We start from the raw sequence: 21,725 nt of genomic DNA on the forward strand, positions 1-21,725 counted from the left end.
TTGCAAGGGGATAATTTTTGGTTGTATCTACTGTGCTGCTGGGATGCTGTAATGCCCTTTTCACAGGCTTTTGGTTCTGAAATAAAGCTCTGACATGTCCCTCTGCCCTGCTGCAGCACACCTCGCCTTGCCTGGTGGGGCTAAGTTACAGGGGAATGCAAGTGGGTGTGAATACTGTGAATAACATGTGACTGAACCTGATTACGAACATAGTTCAGACACTTGAAGAATAAGTTGTTAGTGTATTATCAGGAATGTGCTTTGTGACAGAACAGTCAGTAGATTTTTGAATTATTTTTTTTTGAGAAGAACTTAATGTACATTTCAAATAATTTCACCATTGTGAAGCTGAACAGGATATACTCATACTGAAAAATCTTAATGATAAATCGTATTTTTACTAGTGTAAAATGGGAAAGTTGTACCAAATAAGGATACCTATACAGTACAACTATTCCTTTTTTTAAATTTCAAATGTCATAAAGCTGATTTAGCACCATTTGTTTTCTATCACTTCATGTTGCAAATTGCCATTTCCAGGCCATTGTTTAAATGCTCAGTTACTGGTATGTAAGAAGTCCCATGGGTTTCATGAGAATATGCTCTTATGTTTATAAATCTATTGGTGACTTGGGACTTGAATCTGAAGTACAGTAATAAAGCCAGCAAAGATGTTATGAATGCTTCTAAGCATTTGTTTGTTCCTGAGCATCAGCTGCTCTTTTCTCCTGTGATACTGCTCCTCTCAGCCCTGCTTTGAGAACCACGAATCCTCACTAGCACACTGCTTGATGTCTTTGGGACTTTGTTTAGAAAGGGGTTGACTGGTTGCTAGGGATTCAAATGGACTTTAACCTCTTATAAGGGAAGGAAGGCTGATGATGATGAAGAGTCAAGGAAGCTGAACTTAGTGTGAAATTCTCTCAGGAACTGGGAATAAGAGAGGTAGAATTTTGGGAATGCCAGAAGATTGATATCCCAGAGGTGTAGGTGGGCTATAAGACTTAGAGAAACATCAACAGCAGCTCCATAGTGAGGCCTGACTCTTTCTTCTAACTTGCCTTCATTTTGCCCCACTTTATAGAAGTTAGGTTGACCCCTTAGACTTCCTAGTTTATGGAGACCTCTCTCTTTTCATGGTTAGCATTTGGACATTTTTCTGTGTGTGCTCCCCACCCATGCTTTCTAGAAGTGAAATAGTGTTCAGAAGGACATCTCATGTAAGCTGAGAGATTTGTTTACAGATAGCCAGGTTTCTCCTTCTTTCCAGGGCATCTTTAACTCTTGTACCTTAGAATCAAAATCAGACTAGATTAATAGAGAGAACTTTGAGCAAAATTTCCAGTGTTTGAAATTAGTTACCAGTGTGTTGGGTAGTCTGAGGATTGTGTGCATGTCACATCTGTTCTTATGAAGCTTGCATCAATGCTGTGCAGTCAAAGGCACCTTTCATCATACCTTACAGTTCCAATGTTATCTGTGTAATGGTGATGAAACTCCCAATAGAAGAATCAGCTTGGAGAGTTTAATTGAAAATACATTCCCATTTCCTTCCATGTGGTTCACTGAATTCTAGATTGCTGCTCCTGAGCTTGCTTACATCTCTGTACAACAGATCTTCTAAGAGTATTCTGATTGTTTATATACTACAACTTTCCAGCTCTTTTGGACTGGTTTGCATTAATTATATTTTACAATTGTTTTAGGTACTTCAGGAGATCATTACTTCAAAAATTGTTTATGTGATGGTCTTCCATTAAGCCACAAATTATTTTTTGAACTGTAACACTTCTAAACAAGGTGCAATCTCCAGAGTGAGAGCCCCAGCTTGGGTTGCTGTGCTGTAGCTAAGAAGCTGACTTTCTGCAGTGCCTCATAGACTTGATGCTATTCTTCTGTATTTTTAAGTTGGATGAACCTATTAAATATTTTTGTGTAGCATAACTAAAAAAGGGGAGAAAAGGGTTTCCCAAGGTCAAGGTCCATGTAACACAGTATTACACTCATGATAGCAGCCTGGAGTTGTACCAGGAAAGGTTTATGTTCCCTATTAGGAAAAATTTCTTCTCTAAAAGCGTAGTCAGGCTTTGGAAGAGGCTGTCCAGGGAAGTGGAGTCATCATCCCAGGAGGTATTTAAAAAATGTGTAGATGTGTCATGGAGGGATATGGTTTAGTGGTGGGCTTGGCGGTGCTGGGCTAAGGGTTGGACTCAATGATCTTAGAGGTCTTGTCCAACCTAAATGACTTTCTGATTCTCAAATGAGTAGTGATGAATGCTGAGAAATAACATATGGCAGAGGATCAGATGTATTGGTTTGACAAAGCCTCACAATGTTTTGGGAATACTGATAACTATTCCTTCAATTTTTTTACCGCAATACTTTCTCAAAATGAATACTCTTTGGACTTGGGATTATACTTCTTTTCTCAATAGTTTTCCTGACTGTGTCTGTATGGTTTCTGAAGTATGTGTTGTATTTGAGATGCAGAAACAGCAACTCAGTATAATTTATAATTTCTAATTTGTTTCATCCTTTTCCTTGTGACTATTTTTTTGTGTTGTTGTTTAACTGTGTCTGGGTTTTGAGCTACTGATTTTTATTTTTCAGTTCTTTTATTAAAAGGCATTACAATGGCTGGCTCATTTTTCATTCTGGAGTGGTAAATAACTTGGAGACTACCATTGTGCATGCATAGTTTTCTTTTTTTTTTTTTTTTCCTCTACAAATGTTCCTTTGTTTTTATTAATGCCTAATTTCTCATTCTGTCTTACCACAAAATGGCCAGCTGTTGTAAGTGGTCATAAGCAGCTATTTACAGTCGTGCCTAGGCTGAACATTTTGTCAGGGCTCTTGAGTGTGAAGCATTATTTCCTTTTACAAAACAAGTTAGTTTTAACTCCCATGATAGTTAGTTCTACTTGTCTTGTAGGGACATCACAATTACTTAGGGGCTGAGTGTGTTAGTGTTCATGTTCACATCCTTGTTTGGATACATGTTCCACTTGTTTAAACGCCTTTCCTCCTCTCAACTTTCACTTCTGAGGGTTTTGGTCCTTTAAGAATTTCTCTCTGAAAACCATTTTCAACATGGTGTCATTTTGCTCATTTCAGTGTACCTTTTTAGTCTGTCTTTAATAATTGTCTACATTTTCATGTTGGTTCTTTGAATTCTACAGATTTTTTTCTGCTTCCAGAAACATTTTAATACGTGAATAATTTGTAGTTACTGTTGAGAAACAGTTTGTGCTAGGAAGTTCATCTTCCTTCTGTTCTCGTTTTGTGCCAAGAAGCAATCACTTAGAATTTCTAAACAGATTAAACTGTCTAGATTAAGTGTATTTTCTTTTTGTACCTCAGTGTTCATATGAAGATAAATTAATCATTAGCCTTTAATACTACATTTCACCCTCATCTCAATAATGTGAGTCATTATTGCTGTCCTGATTTGGAGGCCAGTCATGTGATCCTAACTATGTTTTAATTCTGGACTAGTTTCATACCTGAGGATTTTTATAATTTATATGCAATACTCTTCCTGTGGTTTGTTTATTCTGTTCCCCTGTGAACCTGATCTTTATATGTAATTATCCTTTTTTTAAAACGGGCAATTCAATTCACTTTTGCGCTTTATTCATGTGAACTAAAGTATTAAAATTGCAAAAAAAGTTACAAATTCAGTATGAAACTGCTTGATTCTTTTCTGGTGTACTTCTCAGGTCTATAGAAAGTTGATATTAAACCAATTTCTAAAGACTAGCTTTTGTAGGCATTCGTTTGTGTCAGTTTGTCCATATGAACTATAACTGATTTCTCATCATGGTTAGCCAATGAGCCATTTTTACATTTCCCTTCTTGTATCTGAAGTTACTTGATATACCCATGTGCAGAAATAGATTCTGGTGCTATTACTTTGTATGCAATTTTTTTTATTATTATTTGCAAGCCAAGTCTGTAGAATTGGTGAACAGTGTCATCTGCACCTTGAGGGACATCTGAACAAATGACTTTTGAAAAAAGTATGAAAAATATATGGCTTATTTAGCCTTCAATAAGGCATAGACAGATCCTATTCTCTGTAAACATATATCTCAAGACTTGTGTTTCAAGCAGTTATGGCTCTTATTTTATTGAAAGTTTGTAGAACTAGTTTTCTGGCATGTTAACTTGGCTACTTGGCTATTGAACTGTTCTTTTACTAGAAATTAAAAAATAAAGATCCTCTTTTTGTTGAATATGGTCTTCTAAATGAATGGTCCATCACATTCCTTTTTTAAAGCGTTTCATATTAGATGTATAACTCTAAAATACAACATTCTGATATTCAATTATCAGGGATTTAATTTTTTTTTGACTTGTCCTTGGTTCCACTTTCCCTCATTTTGCTCTATACTGTTTGGCAGTTATAATAAGTTGAAGAGCAACAGTAGTCTAGAATGGAGAAAGTTTCTGCTCTGATCATGAGTCAGCAGATACTAACTCAATGAAGAGAAAGTTAGTTAGAGTATAAAAATAATAATATTTTAACCTATGTCAGGAGGAACTCAGATTAGAAATATGTCTTTAATATTTCCTGCCCTTCTGCTCTCTTCTGGAGAAATCCAGTGAAGAGAGAGAAGCATCATAGGTTGTTATTCTTGCCAATGTCTCGATATGTCCTAACTATTTTTCCTACTTGGATAATTAAATCTTATACAAGATCATTAGTCTTGCAAGATGTTTCTCTTCTACTGTAACAGCTGGCTAGGAAGTTGGAGAAGCTAAATTGCTCCCCTTGTTGGCATGGCCTCAGGTAGCTAGTAGCAAGAGGGAAAAAAACCAGAATAGCCTATTTAGAAGATTAGAAAAAATACTCTACCTCATAAGGTATGAAGGAATAACAGTTGTCCCCTTTAAAGAAGGTAAAATTATAGTAAAAATATCTTTTCCTGCTGAAAAGAAAATTGAAGTAGAAAACTATAGTATCTTATTTCTGGCAATCTGGTCTTTTCCCATTGGCAAGATTGGAATTCAAACTGGCTGCAACAAACCTTAAAGATGTAGATTGTTTCATAGAAAAGACGGATTGTGTTAATGACTAGTAAAGGAAAGGATTGTTTCATAGAAAAGATGGGTTGTGTTAATGACTAGCAAAGGAAAGGATCCTCAATCAACTACTGTAATTGTGAAATTGTGAGTTTTATTCTACTCTGTTGTTAGTAAACTACTTAGTTCAGAAAGTTCCTAATTTTTGCTTTTATTGTCATTGCCTTAGACTTAGCACTGGCAGGCTTGGATTTTTGTCAATATATGTAGCTATTCCTAAAAATCATTTCAGTTTCTTATGGTACTTCTGCATCTTCTGTCATGATTGGTTTGTGGGTTTTTTTTGTTTTGGTTTGTTTTTTCTCATTCTTGTTTTTTTGTTCTTCAGATAAATTTTACAGTAATGTTCAACTATGTGTTTTGACTCTCCTGGTAAATATTTAGTCCTTTGCCTGCTATTTGCTAATTAATTTAAAGCTTAGGCTACCTTTAAAAAGAAAGAACTAAGTGTACAAGAACATATGCATTCAAAGTAAATTAGTTACTCTTATCATTCCCTTTTTTATTGAAATATTTCTCTTGATGCTGACAATTAGGTGTGCAACTACATTAGCTTTTGACTGCATTTCCCTGGAAATTGTCTTGAATCATTGTACTTCTATTTCCTGGGCCATATAAATCATGGAGTTTGAATATATGTAAGTTGCAACTATTAGTTATCCTGTGCATCACAGATCCTGCATAATTACTAGGTATAAGTAATTTCTGATGTGCCTCTCATGCCCCTCAACTTGAATCACTTAAATATCTCTTTTGTACTTTTTTTTTTTTTTTAATTTTCTGGAAAATAGTGATAATATTATTGATAGTATGTCCTAAAAGTGTGCTCTTGAACATTGATTCAATTGAGGAGCTTTCAATGCTGAATTGTTTGCGGCCTATTAATTACCTTTTTTTGTGTTAATTTTCAAATCATACCATTAACTTTTGGGAAACTTAAAGGCTTTATAATCACTATTCCATATTACTTATGAGAAGGAAAGTTAGTACAGGTTATAGTTATTTACTTATGTAGCAGCTTGGTAATGTTATGTGTCAAACTGCAGTTATTTCACATGTTCTGTTAAGTAATTTTCAGCTGCATTTCTGGGACAGTGCCCTAGTCGGTAGCAGAACAATTTCCACCTGAATTTGTGAGAAGTGGATGCTTTCTAAGTAACAGATCTTGTTGAAGACTTCTAATATGTTCTAGTCAAGTAAATGTGTCAAATTGATTTCATTTGCCATTTCTTACTGAAGCAATTTGGTGTTTCTGATGTTACAATACTGCACATCTCTGTCAGCATGGCACATGACATCTGTCTAGTGCTGTTACAGCTTGTGATGCAAAAGTGAGGCTGCATGAATGACTAAATAAAGTACTGAGTCATTCAGGGCCTCAGATTATAGTTATGGTAAGTGTGTTTTGAAAAAATCTTACCTTGCTGAGGTCATACAGTTCCCTATGTTCAACACTTCTTGTCTGTTGGGAAATAATTGGTAATTTCTGCATTTTCCCATATGTGTTTGTGTTCTAATGAGAAGGAATTTTTTCTAAACAAAAATCCAATTAACTATGAAAACTTTGCATATGTATTTCTTGTTTCTTAACAGCGCAACTTGGAGACTATAATGCTTCAGTGCATTGTTCAGGATATCTGTCAAATTACAACTTTATACCGGAGCAGAACAAGGATTTTCTTACCAAAGTAGAAACACTACATGAGCAACACAGGTAATGTGAAGTTTTAGCTCTCTCTCACCTCTTGAGCTTTTAAAGAAAAAAACAATGTTAAAAGGAAGACTCAAGTTCTTACTAGTTTCATTACAGCAGGCAGTTGTATTTCATATAGCTTATGTTAAATTAAATACTTGGGTTTATCACAGAGGTGCTATATTAATTATATTCAGGGTATGATGCTAAGGTCTTGAAACATTCAAATAAATTTCTAGTTATAAACTCCAGTAGCTTAGTTAGCCTTAAACATTGTTAAAAGCAACAATTTAGAGCATTATACTAGATGTTTGATGGGTTTGCTGCATGAAGGATATTTGATCATTTTTCAAATTCTATAGATTTTTTTTGTCTAAATATGTGGAAAAATACTCCAAGAAATGCCATTAGCACAAAACACTTCAATTAACTTTGTGGTTTCGCTCCCCTCTCCAGAGTGTAATACAAAGACTGCAACAGATTATTCCAGTCATTGCGCTGCTAATTATTTTTCCTGACCCTGCTGATTTGTCTCCTGTAAGACTGCAGCTTTGGAATTAGTGGTGTTGATCAGATACTTGCAAGCTGAATGCAAATATATCAATCTAAGAAATTGTCTGTAAGCAAATGAAATCCAAATCTCTGTAGGCTTGTTTTCTCTGTCTGTATCTTAACTGCAGCAGAGCTAATTTCCCACTCTCTTAGTTTCTGTGATTCATACCCTGAAATATTTCCATTTTCATCTCTTCCTAATGTCCCTCAGCTATTTTTTCTCATCTTTCAATACTCTTACTTTTCCCTCTAATTTCTTTACTTCTAGTGGGTGTAGCAAGTAGCTCTGAACTTCACATGTGCTCCCTAGCCATCCAGAATAGGCATTGTCATTTATGGGGCAAAAGGAGATAACCATTGAACTCTTAACTCCAGCTGTTCTTTCTGTTGGAGATACTAGTCTGGAATGCTTTCCAAACAGTTCACGATGGGGCACACAGTAGCTGATGCCTCTATTCCTTCCAAATTATTTTACTGTTTCCAGTAGGTTCAGTAGTTTTTTGAGGGGGACTTTTTGATAGGAATGAATAAATCTGCTTATCTTTGGGAAGCAGTCATCTTGAAGACCACTGAGGGAAGTTTCTGAAGAGTCTTGGAGTGGCTGAGTTGAGCTCATCTATTTAGTGCTGTGGTAACAAGAGGTATGAAACTGGTTATGTTCTGCAGAGAAGATTAGAAGTTAGCATTGGTCCAGACTAAAGTGTGGTGGGGGTCTGTTGGAAAGACTCCTTTCTTCTCTTAGTCCTTTCAGTGATATCAGTGCTTTCATTGAGTGTCTTTGGTGGGGTAAGGCTTTGATGGTTGAGAAGTTTAACTTCTGTACTAGAATTAACAGAGATGTTAGTAATTGAAGGTCTGAATAAAGATACTGAGTAGATTGGACTGGAAAAATGTTTCTTTATTGTTTTAATGCCTGTTTTGAAACTTAGCTCCTAAGGCAAATTTACTTCAGAGTGCAAGGAGAGGCAGACAAATTATTGTTTCTCCTGGCAGTATTTCTTGTGTTCTCCTTGGGCACTCGTAGAGAACACTTATGTCTTGGACATGAATTTCACTAGATCAGTGCTAAGGACATACTTGACAAGAATGGTTCTGGTGTTCACCAGAGCTGCTGGGAAGGAAAGATGGAAAGGAAGAATTTGCTTTTTTACCTTTTGAGAGAATGTTGTTGATTTGGAATGAGACTTCTGCTAATCTGGAATAAAAATATTGCTGTAAACCATATATGTTATTTACATTTGGTATTCTTAGATTAGAGGGTTGCAAAGTCAACCCTATAAACATCTATCCTTTTTTCATTTTTTGGTATCTATCCTTTGAGAAACTTAACAAAGGAAAAGAAAAAGGCTGGAATTGCTGAAATACAGACTTGAGAAGTCATGTATTGTGTTATGTGTTGTAACTCAGTGCAAGGTTTTTGTTACCTAGATTTTGTGTTGCTTTGCAAAATCTGAGGAAGTATCTCCTGTTCAAGTCCGTGTCACACTTTCCAGTGGATAAGAAAGCTTCTTTTTCTAAGATAGCATTTATTGTCATATTGAACTGGTATAGCTTCAGAAATTTTCCTTCTGTGTTCATCCCTAAATCCATAGGGGGATTTTCCTGTAGATAGTTGGTTCTAACATGGTTTTTCTGCTGTTTTGCTTAGTTATATAAGCAGCTTGAGGTCTTAGGATGCAGCTATTGTCCAAATTGGTAAGGTTTTCATGGTGCTTGCTGGCCATCAGTTTAAAGAGAAGGATGTATTTGAAACTAAATAGTGTCTTTATATTCCAGATGAGGTTTGTTAGTCCTTGGGTATCAACAGCTATAAAAACTGGAACACCAAGACCAGTTTCCTCTTGCCTATTTATCTCACTGAATAATTACCATCTGCTTAGGGACCTGAAGGTTTCATTTCACCTCTGATTAAGTAGCAGGGTGTAACAACAATGAGTAAAATACCTAAGCCTGTGCTGAGATACTTGTGGACCCTTCAAGACACAAGGCATGACTGGTCTGGTGTAGATGGAGTATGCAAATTGAGAATTAAAATTTGCAGGCATGTTTTGTTAGTGTGCCACAGACCTTCTGAACAAAGATTTTTGCAGGTTATACCTAAATTGCATTTGATTAATGTAATTTTATGCATGTTGTTTCGGAATCTCACCTAGCAAAGAGTTGTTTATACCTGTACTTACAGAACCTTTCTTCAAGACAAGAAGGTCAAATGCTTGTATGTCTCAGCTGCAGGAGAAAAAAATATTTTAGGGCTTACATATTTTAGGTAAACTTGGATGGCTTTTCTTTGGTGCATTTCATAATTTTAACTTTTAACCTGTTCTCTCCCCTTTATTTTATTAGTACATTTGTGCTTCTTTCTTCTAAATTACTTCTTTCTGAGGGACAATGAAATATACAATATTTACAGATACAGCTTCTTACTAAAAAGTAAGATTTTATAGGGGAATTGTATCCTCATTCCTTTGAACATAACAGATAACAAAGATTTTTCTAAAAACAGCTGGCCCAGAATGGCTGAGATAATAAATTCATGTATAATTCACTCAGTTTTTTGCGAGTACTTCAGCAGGGCCTTCACCAGTAAAGAAATCATAGCACTGCTTAATGGGAGGTTGTTTCTCAGGCGCTGGTTTTTGGCATTCTTCTGGTTTTATGCATTTAGAATAAATATGATACAATACCTTTTATTTTTTACTTGTCTGTCGTTCATATATATTATTTTTTCCCTTCTTTTAGTGGCCTCAAGCAATCTGAAGCAGAGTCCTGCTATATAAATATAGCAAGAACACTTGAATTCTATGGAGTGGAATTGCACAGTGGTAGAGTATGTTTACATTGTAATTTTTTCCTTAGAAAGTAAATTTATATGTTTGGGGTTTTTTACATTAATTCATAGCAGTAAAAAAAAAAGTAACATTTCAGTGTTGACTGTATCATGTGTTATTTTTAATTAGAGCTGGATAATTTTTCAATAATTTATGTGTGACATAAGTGCTGGAATTTCAACCAAATAAGCTAGAGCCCCTCAAAAGTGTAACAAAGTATTTTTGAGATAAACTAATTACTGCAATATATTTTATTTAATAATTTTACAAAGGTTTCTGTATGTTTTAGCATGAAAGAAAATGAATGCCGTGTTTAGTGCTATTAGTTGGCAGGTATTTTAAGAGTTTTATTTCTCTAAATTTCTAGCACTAATTTCTTGAGTGTTAAGAATATTTTTCTTCTTAAGAGATTTTTCTTCTCGTTTCAATTCCTGTGTTCCCTGTTTCCAGGCTAAATCTAAGAATTGTTTAACAGCTTGAGAGATGACCACTGAAAATATATCTGAAATTTTTTAGATACAGGGTGTGCATTGATAAGAAACATGTCCTAGTATTTCACTGTCTGCTACTATTTAATTTTTTGACTACACTATTTATCTGAAGTGAAACCCCAACATGCTTTTTTATTTGCATCATAGCGTACACATTAAGGTTTGTGCTTCTATGCTATAGTTAATTGTTTTGGTATAAGGCTTGTAGTGTAAAAACTAAAGGAAGTGTACTACAGATAATTGATTTCCTAGGTGAAGATGACTTCTAGTTTTCTTAACATTTTTCTGAGTTTTGTTAACAATCCTGACACTGAGAGTTATAATGAAAAATTCATAAATTTCTTTAATGATGAGGAAGGAATAGAATGAGTAATTTGCTTTCTTCAGCATATTTTCTTCCTGTTTTTCTTTATGCTGCCACAAATAAGTGGGTGTTGCATTGGATTTCTAGGAATTCCTAAAATACTTCTTTATGAAGCGACCGTAATTACATTCATATTCATGAAACACAGTGCTCAAAAGGTAGATACTTTCTTTTTAAGAATGGAGAAAAATAGAAAGGAAAGGAAATTACTAAATCTGACTTTGTATAGTCTGTCCATTGGGTCATCTGTCACCTTTCTACTTTATTGAAGAAGCTCTTAGTGTTACACTTGAGATCACTATATGCACTTAACTTGATTGCATATTTGCCTTTTAACTGCTACTATAGCCTAGTATTTTGATAAGCCAACTTGAGTGCTAAGACTTCCACTATGTGACCAGTCTCTTAATACTAATGGGATGTTGTTTCTGAAAGCTCTTCCAATTTCCATTATTCTTCCTGAGCTGCAGGCCACTGAAGTGCATGCAGGATGTCAGTAGTGGTCATACCATGCCAAGTAGTGAAGATAGACTGGGTTCAGACATTTTCAGCTAAATGAAATTTTTCTGCAGACCATTTTGCTCCTGTTTCAATTCAAAAGAATGGTTTTGTTGCAATTCATTTTTTTTAAGGAAGAAATATTTGAAGTTATTTGTTTTTTCTAGCAGTTGAACTAGACATCTAGACATTTAGAAGCTGCTAGGAAGGAAATAGAAAGCAAACCAGATAATATCATGCCACCTTTCAAATTGACTTGTGATATCATTTGGATGTTGAGCTTCATTCTTCCTATCTCTTCCTTATCTCAGAGTAGGTAATGGAAAAAGAAAAGTACAGAGAAGGATAACAGTCATGAATGTTTTAAGGAGAAGCCTTCTGTAGCATGTGAACAGCATGGAGAATGTGAATAGGCAACAATTATTTTTTTTTTTCATATTTTTTTTCCTTTGGTAATAAAAGATTTAGGGATCTCCAATCTACCCAAAAAGAGACAGGTTTAAGTAAAGGAACTTTTTCCATAAGGCTGCAGTTGAACTGTAAACATTACTTCTGGTTTAATGGATGCCCAAAGTGAAATAATAATCAGGAGGAGTTAGGTCAGTCACTGGAGTCCATTAAATATAAAAGCTTCTAAACCAGGAAATCCTCTAGTTGTAAATGACCTGAAGCTGAGAAGGGAAGTGTGTGTAGTTGGTTGTCTCTGTGGTTTTGTACTTCCAAAACATCAGTTGCAAGTCACTGTTTGGATTGAATGCCATGAGGCAAACCTCTCAGCCAACATGAGATTGGTCTTCGCTCCCATAGGCCTGTTAGAAGTTTGCAGTGAAGGTTTATAAGCTGCTTCTTCATAGAGGTTACTATGTCCTGTCCCTGCTTTGGCATGGATGTTTACAGTGCCTCCTGATACCCTCCCCAACTCAGTACTGCTTTTAAATCATCCTTCCAGTTGTGTCACATCCCCGTGCCTTGACCAGATTTAGCAGCAGCTAATTAAACTGTGTCTGTGAAAGGCTTTATCTCTGTGGATTCTTATGATCTTGTTCCTCTTAGACTGTGTGTGGCAGAACCAGGTAACACCTGGCTTTTACACTAAGGGCCTAAAGAAGCTGGTGCTCCTATACCAGTGGTTGAGAGTGGGATACTTTTGGATAATGTTTCTTGAAGAGCAGATGAATATATAGCTTCCTTCATTTTTTTGTTTTATGATAAAAAGTTAAATATTTAACATAAGTATGAGCTTTCTTTTTAGCAACTTAGTAAACATGCAACTCTATTCTGAGCTCAGTTTTCATCTGCAGACACTTTTGATTTTTTTTCTGATGAAAAATCTGAACTGCTAAAATATTAAAAAATGCAATAGTGTTAGGAGACTCAAGAGAGTGAATTCAGTATCTTAAAACTATATTGATATTTCTTGAATTCCTAATCTCCTTTTCACTCTGGACCTCTATCCCATCTGCTCAATAATTAATCTGCTGTTCACTCATCTTTCATTTTTACTCAGAGAGTCGAAGATAGGAAATTTATCGAATCAATATTATTTCCATATCTACAAAAATCAAGATGGTAATTGTAAATTGAATCAAATATGAATCAGTACTTAACTAGCTAGATGCCTGACATGTTAATTTTTTATCTTCACAACTTCTGTATTATTATCTTCTTCATGTTACCTGGTTTTTTTTAATAAATATATGCATGTTATTTCTTTGTTGTGCAAGTTAACAGCACGATGTTTTGAAAGGGAAATGACTGTACCTCATTATACCTCTCTTTATGCTATTCCAGCATCTTGATTTTGTGTTTTTTAGGCTAAACACAAGAGAATTCATAATAACAAATAACATGGCAGATTAGTGGTTTGGGTTGGTGCAGAGGAGGGTGAGGAATGAACTTTGTTCTGAAAAAGTTTCTGGAGAAAATAGAGTAGTTCAGCCAAATAAATCCCTATCAAATATTTTAGGTAATCCTTTATTTCTGCTTAATCATGTAGATTTTCAGCTTTTACTTTAAAAGCTGTTTTTTTCTTCACAATATTGATTTTTAAAAGCAGGAACCAGGAGTAAGCTCCAAGTAGGAATAATAAAATTTTCTACCCTGCTTTAGTTGGCCATATCATGGCAGAAACAGCAAATTATAGCCAGTTAATCTCCTGGATACCTCAGTGTTCTTTCCAAGTATTAAAATACAGGGATGTCAGTTTTGGATTCCTGTATTATGCTTTGTAAATTAGGTTGGACTTCATTCATGTGCATGTATCACACTTCTATTCAACTATTTTTAAAGGATTTATTGAAGACTTCCCACAGTATTGCAGAGCACGTGCTACCTGTATTTTCCTGTACTTTACTAATATAAAGAAATTGGGATTGGACATGGAGGAAAGCCATGTATTATTTGAGCCCAGAGTACCATCTAGAGGAGCAACTGTGCTACTGAAGGCCTGAACAGGATCTGTTACCATTGGCTGTCCTTTAAAAACAGTTTGAAACTGCTTTTGAGTCAAACCTGATATTTTAAACAATAGATTTTAGTTACATGTGGATTTATGTATGCATTTAGCTCTATTTAGAAATCTGTGTAATAACACATTAGTGTGTATTGCTCATAAGAAGTGAGAAGCCAAGATTTGTAACTTCTTTAACATCAGTCTAGGTTTAGGCTCAAAATGACCATCCAGCATCCTCCTCTCTGCTTTTTTGGGTTTTTTTTTGTTTGTTTTCTTTTTATTTCAAATGTTTGCTTATATAGAAGAATGTGTTTTCTTTTGAGTATCCAAACACCTAGAAAGGATTGTAAATTTATGATTTTTTTTTTCCAGTTGCATGTGTTAAGCTAATGCACAGCTTTTGGCTTAGTTAATAATGGATTTCATTTAGTTCATGAAATATTCATGTGTATTTCTCCAACATATTCTCATATGCAAAATTGTAGTCACTTCCTGTGCAGTCTTTCTTGGTAAGACCTTTTAGGAAAAAGTAAGGAATTATTTCCTCTCTCTTTTTAAATGGCATATAATCAGGCAATTTTTGCTCAGTTCCCAAAATTCTGTGACATTTACCTGACTAAACTTGGGCAGTACTTCAATTTCTTTCCTGAAATTAATAAGGCTAGACTTGAAGATTTACCTTTGATACAAACCACAGAACAGCCAGAGTAGTAGGATGAACATTACAACTTGTTTTAATGAATGAATAATGTTTAAAATGTGTAATAATCATCAAAGGAAAGAGATGTGCAGGAATCAACACTCGAAACTGTCATTGATTTTTTTTCTCAAGTGTAGCAATTTAAGTATAGAAAGCTTGAAAATAAATTTATTAATAGATAAATGTAAATTAAACAAACTGCATCTGTGTTCTTACCGTATTCTTCTTTTGTAGGATCTCCATAATCTAGATCTTATGATTGGGATTGCATCCAGTGGAATTGCTGTATATAGAAAACTCATCTGTACAAGCTTCTATCCCTGGTAAATTCCTTTTTTGTAAAGATATACGTCCAGTTTTTTCAATCTTACTTCCATGCGCTTTCACATTTATTCCAAAGAAGTCTACAATACATATATTTGTTCTTTATGGAGTATTGTAGTATTTTCTTGTGCTTAGATAAACATGAAATCTTGCCTAGGCTTTTTAATCTTTAAGACTTTTGAAGTCCTTGCACTGTGTGAAGTATTGATCAAGTTAATATACATTCAGATATGAGTACATGATTAGGAGGACCCTGTGGTCTTAGAGATTTGTTGCTGTTATGCCAAATAATATGTCTCTTTAAAAACAAACAAAACCAAACAGTATTGCTATTAAAACTCAGCCCCTAATTCAGTGTGAACTTTTAACGTGGCATTCAGCAAGAAGATACTTCTTGGAGTAGAAATGTCAAATGAGTTATTTGGAGTTATTCAGATTTCCAGGAAGTAGGATAATATAATTTAGACTTTTTAAAATCTCATCAAGTAAGGGTATATAACACTAACAAGCAGGTGAGAGACCTTCACATTATTCTCTGATACATAAAACATTAGAATGCATGATTGTGCTGTAGAAAATAAGCTCTGCAAAGAAATAATGTGCAAAAGAACTCTAATGTGAATGACAGAGAAGTTACATAAGCTGTAATTTTTTTTAAGTGCTTTTGGGCTTTATTAGTTAGACTATATTAAAAATTATAACCTGAATTAGAAATTATATGGAGGCCGGGCATTTTCTTAAGGTACTTGGGTTAGATCAGAAAGAATTTTTTTCAGTCTTTCTTTTTTAAAAGAAGTATGAACTTGTTTTTTTATGCTTGATTAAACTATAGCTTGGTCACATTATACATGAGTTCTTTCTTGAATTTGCAACAATTTTTCTGGTTAACATTTTCAGTAAGATAGTATAGTGTTCTTAATTATGACAGAAAAATGCATTCCAATGGGTTGTACTTGCTTTTTGGCCCTTAATTATACAAAAAAATAAAGGCTCCCTAGCTGTATTCCTTAAATACTAGTGTCATTCCTTCCTTTCATTTATGAACCCAACTGAACAGCTATTTCCTATAGGAAAGCAATAAAATCAGTTTCAATTAAGATTCTGGAGGGAAATATACTGCATAGTCTCTGGATTTTTCTTTTTGTTTTCTTTGCTGTGAGTTGCATTTCCCTGGGATATACTGCAATCAGCTTGGATAAATATAAATCAATAATAATGCTCTCATACAGCAGCACAGTGAAAACTTGTATTTTCCATTTCTAATGCACATTGAAGCATGAAAGACTTATCTTTCATCTTTGTGCCTTGAGTGCTGCTCTTTCATACATTGGCCTCTCAGATTCTTTGAACCGCTGCAAGTTTTAAAAACTGCCAGCTGGAGGCACATTTTCTGTCTTCTGCCAGTCTTGTTCTGCCAACTTAGTTGACCTAAGTAACATATGAATGGGTAATAGTTGTTCCTGAAAAACATAGAGTAATGGCATTTTAAAATCTGTGACTATATGAAATTTTTAGGGAGGGGAAAGGTAGTTTATAGCACACAGGCAGGAGGAATCTACAACTTCCTGTGCTACTTTTACTCCTGGAGAGCACAGAGGAATAAAACACAGATGCTAAAACATTTTTCACAAGAGCCTATTCTCATTTACAGAAAAATATTGAGGGAAATGAAATCTACAGGTTTTTCAGTTCAAATAATTCCCTCTCTAAAATATGAGTTTTAGGCAGTAATATTTTTTGCTGACAGCTAATGCAATTGTTCCAAGTCTCCTACTCAATCACTCACTCTCTCCCTCCATCTCTCTCTCTCTCTAAAAATTTATTTTCATCTTGAAAGTAAAAGCTACACAGGGGCTAACTTATTGACATTTTATTTCTGGCATCTTGCATGAGTTAATCATAATTCTTTATGCAGGAATGGTGTCCATTCCTTGATCCCACCAAAACACTGAAAAGCAAATGCTGAAAGCCACCAGAGTGGAGTTGCTTGGGATGTATTTGTAGAATGAATTCTCACTTTTGTTTTAGATCCCAAAGCAGAATATATTTCTGTAATGCCTGAAGTGATATTAATTTAGGATCTTTATGTAACACCATTTATATCAAGTGCCTTTTCCTATGGACTGTGCAAACTCCCCCATTAACGAGTTAGAACTCAAGGTGGCAGCAAACACCATCAAAGCACTCTTTCCGGAATCTTAAGTAAAATACTCTGCAGTGGATGACAACAATACAACCATGCCATATGGTAGTAGTCAAAGGGGACCAAAAGTTTTCAGGAGCAGAGGCAGTGAGAGAGTTCTGCCTTGGCAAAAAGAGACTTTTCAATCAAAGTAGCCTACGTAAAGAGCTGACTGATCAGTCAGCGGCAATGAAAGTCAAGATAGGTTTAAAAAATAGCTTTGGATTTAATGCAGTATTTTATACACTCTGCAGAATTATTCTCAAGGGTGCTTAACTGTTCTGTGGTAACTTCCAAATTGATTTTGCAAGTAAAATATTAACAGCAAAAATGTACAAGCACTATATCAGCAGCAACTAAAGTTAGGTATTAAATGCTATTTTGTGTATGCATTTTCACTGCTCTGAAAATTTCAGAGAAACCGCTTGAGGAATGCATAATACATTGCTAGTTAAAACTTGGAAAAGAAGTATCTTGCATAACAAATTGGTCAGAACCTTTCTTCAGTGGCAAAGTATAAGAATTACAGGTAAAGAAACTTTTTCTTTGCTTTAAGTCACAGCTGTTAGTACTAAGCTCTAGGACAGGACTGCCAGCTTAATCAAAAAGTAGTGATTCTGTGGCCCATGAATCTATTATGATGCTTGTGAATGATAGGAAGATGGGACCCAAAACATCTGTCATTCTTAATATGATACAACTAGTGAGTGCTTTTTAGGTAAACCCTGCATTTTATTTTTTGTGAATGTTGCATAGTCACTGGACAGATTATTGGTGAGAGAGAAGGGCTGCTGAGCCACCAGTTATAGTAACAGTAACTGCATTCCATTAATATACTTTTTGGGTATGACATCTTCAAGATTAAGACTAAGTGCTTTGGCACCTTAATCTCTTGGATTTTTTTCTAGATTTTTCTAGATGTGAACATTCAATCAGTTTGTGGGCATAACATTGCAAATGATTTTTAGTTATTCTTAAATAAAAATGTCAGAGTAGCAAGTGTTCTTCATGCCTGAACTGAATAGGTTTAGTTGTACTTGAAGAAGAATAAATGGAATTGAGAGGGGTATTCCATGTAGGAGAGTGTCAAAATAAAGTGACTTAATGCCCTGATTTGGCTTGAAGTGATTATATGGTCATGCAGTGAATCTTGGTTTTGGTTTTGGTGGGGCTTTGGGGTTTTTTGGTTTTGTTTTGGTTTTGTGAGGGTTTTTTTGTTTTCTCAGTTTTTGTGTTTTGGTTTTTTTAATTAAAAAAAGCAGGGTGTAGAGGAGAGGTAATAAGAGTTTTGGTACTTTGGGAAGCTGTTTCTCCTTTTGTTGTTGGATGGGAGGCTTTTTTGCTTCATCTCCAAGGTTAGTTTTCTGTGTCCTGCATTTCTGCTGCCTTCATGCTGGGGTAAAAGCAGACCATGACAGCAACTGTGCAATCTGAGAATAACTCCAAAAACTTGTTTGTTCAAGTTTAATTTAAGTCAAGAAATGCGGTAAGAAAGAACCAGAAGCACAAAGCTTGAATGGTACTAGTTCAGGTAGACTAGCACTAGAATCAAGAAAGAATTAATATACAATGAATTGCAGCTCAGTAAGTACAACTGAAAATTTATATGACTGTCAGGTAGTTCAGAATCAAGAACTTTTAGATGAGCAACGCAGATCGCTGATGTTTGAGGTAGCAAGTCAAATGACACAAGTATTTTGAGATTTGGTCTAACAGGAGAGGTGGATATGATTTCAACTTCCCATTAATTTTCATGCCAATTTGTCTTGTCAAGGACTAACATTGAAATACCTGTTTCTTTGTGGTTCTGTAATTGATGGAGAAAAGCATTTTCTGAAATCGGCAGACACTGTTTTCCACCTCTTGTGCAGGAAGAGGGATAGATAATACCATGAATATTCTTGTTAGTAACTGGCAAATATACTTTCCTGTATCCATGAAGGACAAGTGTCTTTCCCATGAGCAGTGAGGGAATGAGTTTTACATCATCCTGCTTGATGAGAGTGATGCAGAAACCATGCCAAACTGAGAGGACTTGCAACATAGTTCATACCTGGTATCTAATATCCTGTGAAGCAGCAGTTAACGAAAATATTAGGAGTCTTTTAGCAGTAAACACACAAAACTCTTTCATGATTTTTTTTTTTTTTTTTATTGTCGGGCAAATATGACTTGATCAGACCTTAAATAGGTTTCCTTATGGCCTCTGTAAGATTCCAGCTTACCACAAGTCAGAGATTTCTTTGTCCAGAAAGTGCAGGTTTTCAGTTACCGAAGTAGAACTATTGCAGAGAAAATTTAAGTATTAGACAAATCTTGTTTTGCTGTGGGAGGGTGTGCAGGTAGGTAGAAGTTTGTTTAATGTAGCAAAACTAATAAGCATATTAAAATGAAAATTGCTTGAGCATTGATTCCAGTTGTAATTTTTACCTTAGAAAATATGTATTTGCACTGTGTATATTTTAAAAAAGGTTTTCAGTTCCAAAATTGCCACATAAATTACATGGCAATGTTAATGAAGTGAAAAATATTTTAATACTCATTCTTACAGTTTTCATCCTTCTAAAATAATGATTTTATCTAGAGGTTTTGTTTAGTGATTTACACAAGTGCATGACATTTTTCACATTATGGAACCAATTCTGCAAAGCCTCTGTGAAGTTTCAGTTGTTCTAAGACCAACCTTGTCATGTCATTAGGGTCTTCAATTTTGTTCCTTTAGTCACAGTTGTCATATGACTCTAAAGTTATACAAAAGTTGACACATTTAACATTTGTGCAGCTTAGTGTAGAAGATGTCATCAAGTTTTTTGCTGCAAGAATAGATTTGGTGGGAGAGAACTGCTGTGAACTATTTAAAGATTAAACGAGGACATCTATTTGCCACTCAGCACAAGAGATGGCTGCATATTATTCATTGAATATTTTACAGCTATAATCTTTCAGGCTCACTGTACTACATGCAGTATTATTTTTCATTGTTTTATCACTCTAAGCATTGCTCAATATTTCATGGCCTGTTTCTTTCTTTTAGGGTGAACATATTAAAAATTTCCTTTAAAAGGAAAAAGTTTTTTATACAGCAACGGCAAAAACATGTAAGTACTCCTCTAATTTTGTTTTGCTCAAGTGACCATATTCAATATTTTATATTGAATGTAACCTACAAACTGCTGATCAAAAGGCTCTATTGGGGTAATTTGCGTTTGAAACTGTTGGTCTTGCTATTCAGACTATAAGTCTGCTTATTTCCTTTCTTTTTCTATTTGTTTCCCTTTCAACCCTCCACTTTCAGTCTGTTTGACTATATCTTTCTCATTGAGGTTTCTTCTCCCTCAGAGACTTTGGGTAAATTCAGATCCCCATCCTTTCTCCAATATTTATTAACATAGCACATTTCCCCCTTTCTCATCATCATCTGCTGCTCTTTCCTTTGTTCCTGCCCTGTAGAGTTCCTTAATGCAGTAAATCTACTAAACAGCTGCTTATCCCATCTAGGGGGAGTTTGTGAGGTCCCTTCAGCTTATGGGGCTCCTAGCTCAGGAAGAAAACAAGGTTCCTACAGGAAAGGAGAGCTTTACAGCTGAAAAACATGAGGTTGAAAAGGAGACCAGCATACCTCCTGCTGTGTGTAACATAGGGAGCTTTAGGAGTTGGCAAATTCTGTGAAGATAGTTGATAAAACTAATGTAAAACTTTTCAACCGTTAAGAGTTGACTTCTGTTGGTTGCTTTGTGCTCTTTGCAGAACACTTGAATTTGTTTATTTAATGAGGGAGGAAATATTGATTGCTGATTATTATTGTGCTGCCACAATATGAAAAAAAGAAGATATCTTTTTAGAAAGAGCATAGATTATTTAATATGGCAGAAAAAAAAATTCTCAGGAGCTAGTGATCAGCAGATGTATAAATAGTTTAATTCAGTTGAGGACAAAGCTTGAGAACATAGTAAAAGGTAAGTGTTAACTTGTACCTAAACTTCATGAAGGCTCTTACTGGTAGTATACAAGCTCTTAAATTTATAGGAACTGTGTTACAAGACCACCTCTTGACCCACATAGATTAGAAGGTCTGCAGAACGCAGATTTCTAGGGAGGCTTTTTTTTTTACCCAAATGGAAAATGTTTTCTTCTTTTTTCTTGTCTGTATGTCTTTTTCCCAGTTTGGTGGGCTCTTTGAAATTGAGAAGTGTGCAAGTATGTGCATGTTACTTTTCAGGATTCACCTTTAAACAAAGTTAATATCCATAGACAGTGTTACAGCATTAATGCTTGCACGCACACACAGCATGCAAAGGATGTGTCCTTACACACTGTAGGGGGATCTTAAGGTTTTTTTGCTAGCTCTTAAGTTTCTAAATGTATTGTTTATATGCAGTCTGCTCATTTATATTTCACTGCATGAAGAAATGAGTGGCTGGTAAGCCGTTCTACTCACTCTGAATGTAAACACTTGCAAGTAGTAACTTCTCTCCTGGGTTTTAGGATTAAAAATTCACCGATAAATAGTAATTTTAAAATCCAAATATTTTCAAATATACAGATAAGTACAGGCT

At 35.0% G+C, this 21,725-nt stretch overlaps 1 protein-coding gene across 15 annotated transcripts in view; it reads left to right on the top strand.

Moving 5' to 3' along the window:
• PTPN3 (protein tyrosine phosphatase non-receptor type 3) overlaps window positions 1-21,725 on the top strand; it is a 160,441-nt gene that overhangs the window by 85,523 nt on the left and 53,193 nt on the right. For 13 of the 15 annotated variants that reach the window (XM_023921791.2, XM_086896611.1, XM_023921789.2 and 10 more), the window contains exons 8-11: window positions 6,679-6,799; window positions 10,070-10,157; window positions 14,898-14,986; window positions 20,204-20,267. In XM_023921791.2, the coding sequence (XP_023777559.1) occupies window positions 6,679-6,799; window positions 10,070-10,157; window positions 14,898-14,986; window positions 20,204-20,267 (362 nt within the window). The remainder of the gene's footprint in view (window positions 1-6,678; window positions 6,800-10,069; window positions 10,158-14,897; window positions 14,987-20,203; window positions 20,268-21,725) is intronic. The other 2 variants (XM_086896696.1, XM_086896687.1) reach the window with 1 other exon arrangement.

Source organism: Cyanistes caeruleus, chromosome 1 (assembly GCF_971803275.1).
Source record: "Cyanistes caeruleus chromosome 1, bCyaCae1.hap1.1, whole genome shotgun sequence".
NCBI lineage: Eukaryota > Metazoa > Chordata > Aves > Passeriformes > Paridae > Cyanistes > Cyanistes caeruleus.